The sequence below is a fragment of the Haematobia irritans genome, chromosome 1 (genome assembly GCF_050003625.1).
Source record: "Haematobia irritans isolate KBUSLIRL chromosome 1, ASM5000362v1, whole genome shotgun sequence".
Lineage (NCBI taxonomy): Eukaryota > Metazoa > Arthropoda > Insecta > Diptera > Muscidae > Haematobia > Haematobia irritans.
The window spans coordinates 87,477,494-87,482,522 of record NC_134397.1 but is presented as its reverse complement, the minus strand read 5'-3'; the positions used below and the strand labels follow the sequence as shown (position 1 = coordinate 87,482,522).

The window sequence follows — 5,029 nt, the reverse complement described above, 5'->3', positions numbered from 1 at the left end:
TAAAGAGAGTAAAATGCACATTTACTGTTTTGCTAGTTTTTATTGGATTGCTAGAAAAGTACGCGAACAGACCCAATGTTGGTATTGACAAATGTCAACGTCGATATGTCAAACGCCAACGCCGTCAAAGCATCACTTTGAAACGAAAACACGAGACAAGCCGGGAAAATAGCAAAATTATTTTATGTTGTTTGGTAAGTATTGGATTGTATAATATTGTATTCCTTTGAAAGACCTCTTGCTTTTAATAATTTTTAGATTGGAATATTGCTATTATACATTGATATATGGGAGCAACCGTCGTACAATGGTTCAAGTCCGCTTTGCATACAAACGGTTATGGATTCAATCCTAGTTTCGACTAAACACTATAAAGTTTTGCAACGGTGGATAGGTGGATTACTCCCTCTGGAATGTTGGTGACATTCCTGGATGTTGCAAACCTACTCTAAATTTTTCATCGCAATGGGAAATGGTGTTCAGGCTCGGCTATTATCCTTGTCTTTGAGCTTCCTGCACGGAATCGGGTGGCACTCAGTGACATGAGAGAAGTTCAACACAGCTTTATCATAAGGGACTGAAAGTCAAAGTGGGCCTAAGCTAACGGGCTGCCACTATAGCTAACCTAAACTGTACCCGAATGTTTCACAATTGGCAAAGTAGGGATCTATAAATCGAAAATCGAATAATCGATTATTCGATTTTTTGGATGAAAATCCAGAAAAGTCGAAATCGATTATTAACCTATAAATAATCGATTTTCTTCTTTCGTTTTTTCTTGTCATTGACTATACAGAATCGATTTCAACGCTTTATGCTTTCATTTCCATTCGTGACTTTCAATTGTTCAAAGCACAAAGCGTCAATTCTATTAAATTCTATTCTATTAAAGTACACCAAGCAAAAAGCAGCAGTTTTTATATTTTAACGTGAAAAACAAATATTTTTTGTATCAAATAAACATATATAGTATATGTTTCATAATATATGGTTAAAATACACATTACATGTGCGAAGTAAGTATCATACACATAATTTTCTACCCATGTTATAATTGTTAATTGTCAACAGGCAAGTTCATTACTATGGCTCCTAGTCCAGCTTGGCAATATTTCGAAAAAATTAATGATGGCACTAATGCTCAGTGCAAAATTTGCAATAAGGTGCTAAAATTTCACGGAAGCACAACAAGTCTCTCCAGCCACTTGATGATTATTCATAAAATTGAATTGAAAAAACCTTCTCCTAAAGTGTCTCAAAATCCTGCAACATCAGAGGTGGAAGTAGCTTTCGTTGGCCCATTAGATAAAAGTTTTAAAACTGTTACTACATTTTCAGGTAAGTTAGGATATTTGTAGTTATTCTCAAAATTGATATATATTTTGATATTACAGCTGGCGGCTACAAATTCAACATTATGATGGATGCCCTAATGTTCATGGTGGTTAAAGACAACTTGCCTTTACAGACACCACAGAAGGAAGGTTTTCAACTATTTTGCAAGAAACTACAGCCACTATACAAACCACCAAGTGTTATAACTTTTGTTCAAAATTTGAACAAAAAATATGGGGAACTGTCTGGAAAAGTTAAGAAAGAATTAGAAACAGTGGACTCAGTGTGCTTGACAACAGATTTGTGGACGCATAAACATACCATGCAGGGATATCTGGGATTAACCGCACATTATTTGCTAGGTAAAAATAATTTCCCGTTTTACTATTTAATGGTTGAAATAAAATTAATTGAAAATATACTTTTGTCATAGGAACAAATATAAAAAGTGTTGAACTAGGGGCGTACCCTATGGATGAGCGCAAAACCATAGAGAATTTAAGAGTTAGGCTGCGGGAAATTTGTGATTCATGGGGGCTTCATGATGAAAAAATTTCTGCCATTTTATCGGATGGTGGTGCAAATGTAAAAGGTGCAATCAGGCAAGAATTTGGAAACTTTAAACACATATCGTGTTTTGCTCATTCAATCAATAACATTGGTCAACGCGTCATAGATATAAACATTCAAACAAATACACAAGCTCCTTTGGATGTTCCAGACTCTTCCGGCGATGAAGAAGAATTGGATTTTGTTTCTGAATTAGCAGACAACGTTGAAATTTCTCCATTGCGGCAGCTACTTCGCAAAGTAAAATCTATAGTTAGATTCTTTAGAAGTAGTGAAGTGGCCACCAAAGAACTGAAGCAACAACAATTACAAAGTGGAAATAAAAATTGTTTAAAACTTATCCAAGAAGTACGTACACGCTGGAATTCGTGTTACGAAATGGTTGAACGTTTTCTTCTTCTTGCCGATCATGTTGGAAGAGTATTATTGCAAATGCACATGGACAGAGTTTCCCGATCCAAAGCCCCAATAATGCTAAATGGTGACGAATTAGACGCATTAACAGAAGTTCGTGATATTTTAAAACCACTTTGGAATATAACCAAAGAAATTAGTTCTGAAAAAACAGTTACTCTCAGCAAATGTATTCCTTTGGTTGTAGCCCTGAAAATGGTAAGAATGTTCATGAAAAAATTGCATTCATTTAGTTTACAACAACTTGGTTTCAGAAAATAATGGATTTTAACCCTTCCACAAAGATTGGGAAACAACTTCAGGACAAATTAAGTAAGGAGGTTGACAATAAATATCATTCCATCGAATCAGTTAAAGCATATGCAGCAGCAACATTGCTTGATCCACGCTTTAAAAAAATTGCATTTAGCAAAATTCAGGATGTGCCACGGGTTATTATGTATCTGGGTAAGTAAAGTGTCAATATTTCTTCCATGCAATAAGTATATCAATATTTAACATTTATTTTAGGCGAACTAATACAAGCCGAAATTGAAAAAACACGCTGTAATTTACCAACTATTTATGAAGAACATGAAGTCGAAGTTGTTCCAGCAGATCCAGATGACATCTGGCATTACATTGACAGCACTGTATCGAAAGAAAAACAATTATTCGAGGAACATGACAATGCACTTCCACTTCAGTTACGCCAATTTTTAAATACACCGACTGTCAATCGTAAGGCAAACCCTAACCCATTTATAGCTTGGGAAGTAATTCAAAACGAGTATCCATATGTTTGGAAAATAGCTAAAAAAATGTTGCCAATTGTTGCAACTTCAGTTCCATCTGAAAGGCTATTTTCACATGCAGGAATCATAGCAAACCAATTGCGAAATCGCATATCACCACAACATCTAAATCAATTGGTGTTTTTGCGATCTTTAGAAGAAAAAATGTGGTTCTAAATACTTCTATTAAAACTTGTAAATTTTTATCTATTAACTTACGTAGACTGTATACGATCTCATTGCAATGAAAAGACTGAAATGTAATTAATATTCCTATAAGAAATATACAATATTTCTCAATTTTTATTAATATAATTCCTCTAGCAAGAAGAATAGAAATTCTGATTTGATTAAAATCAGAATTTCTATTCTTATATGAAATATACAATATTTCTTAATTTTTATTAATATAATTTCTCTAGAAATAAGAACAGCAATTCGTATTTAATTAAATAAAAAGTCAAATTGGTGGAACTGCACGTTTGTGTTTTCAATTTCTACGGGTCTTTCATTACTTGGGGAATTGAATTATTTAATATACAGAATTATTATATTTCTGTGCACATTAAAAATATATATTTAACATATTAAATATATGTTAAACCAATTAAAACACTTGAATAAGTGTAAATATCTGACTGAAACATCCATTTTTTGTCATTTGTTATCAACTGTTGTTCACAAAATCGAGTATATTTTGTAATCATTTTTTCTTTGAAATTCGATTATGAAAAATCGAATATTCGAATTTTGATTGGCAAAAATAGTCGAAAATCGATTTTTCATTAAACGTCAATAATCGAAAAGTCGAAAAATCGATTATTGCTTTACACTATAGATCCCTATGGCAAAGTTCACGTTAAATGTGAGCATTAAAACCAGGATAACATTACAACCTTGCTATTTTACTAAATACGGTCTTAAAGGCCGGTACTATGTTCATTCTTGCGAAAAAATTTTATGGAAACCATTATTTCGCACATAGAAAGCGGCGTTTTTTTAGGTAGCTTGGAGCGCTATTTTACAGGGAGCGATATTGGATTAAGTTGGTGGTGTTGCTTGTTTTTACAAAATAACATTATATTTTTCCTTGGGCAATTGATCTGCTATTCCTTTGATCCTTTGTATAGTTTCGGAACAAAAATATGGTCCGTGTTTGATTTATAAACCCGCACAAATAGTTTTTAATAAATAAATTATTTCTTAATTCATATTGCAAATGGCGCCGTGCTATAAACGTCAGTTTTTCAACACGAAAAAACAAAGTATCACAAATGGAAAAAATTTCGCAAATTTTTCGCATTTTTTGGTTTTGTATGGAGTTTCAACGCGAAAACCGAACAGAGTACCGGCCTTAAGATAATAATGTATGCTTTTAGTTTTAACCATTTTAATTTGTGCTAAAAGTACCTATTTGATTGTAATTCAATAGTACCTATTTGATTGTAATTCAACCGTCGAACGGAACGGACGTGTTTTTTTAATAGCAGATAAACTCATCGTAATAGGTACCTACTAAGAATTTCAAGTGTGGTGGGATATTAAGCCACCATACAGCGAACTAGAGATTTTCATTCAACCTTCGAACGGAACGGACGTGTTTTTTAATAGCGGATAAAATCTTCGTAATAAGTACCTACTACGAGTTTTAAGCGAAATTCAAAGACATCCACTGGGTTGCTAACTTCAGCGCCCAGTGGACGGTTATCGACTGGAGTTATAAATTTGGGCAATGACCAAGAGTTAGGCCCAATTAGTCGACCTGTAGACGGGTCGACAGGTGGTGACACTCCGACAAGTCGAACCTTTTCTAAGGTAACGACATCAAAAGGAGGTAATCCCTCACGGAAGAGATTTAGGGGACGCAGAAATGCTTTGTTTATCCTAAAGATGTTAGGATCAGTCGACCCAAGCACGCTGTCGGCTAAACAAAGCGA

General features: G+C 34.0%; 1 protein-coding gene across 1 annotated transcript; it reads left to right on the top strand.

The window, feature by feature from the left end:
• The first annotated feature begins 802 nt into the window (after nucleotides 1-802).
• Nucleotides 803-3,412, top strand: LOC142221363 (E3 SUMO-protein ligase ZBED1-like). The gene is made up of 6 exons (XM_075291082.1): nucleotides 803-1,016; nucleotides 1,072-1,338; nucleotides 1,395-1,697; nucleotides 1,769-2,517; nucleotides 2,574-2,766; nucleotides 2,830-3,412. The coding sequence occupies exons 1-6, from the start codon at nucleotides 974-976 to the stop codon at nucleotides 3,267-3,269; spliced, it is 1,995 nt and encodes a 664-aa protein (XP_075147197.1). The 5' UTR covers nucleotides 803-973; the 3' UTR covers nucleotides 3,270-3,412.
• The last annotated feature ends 1,617 nt before the right edge of the window (nucleotides 3,413-5,029 follow it).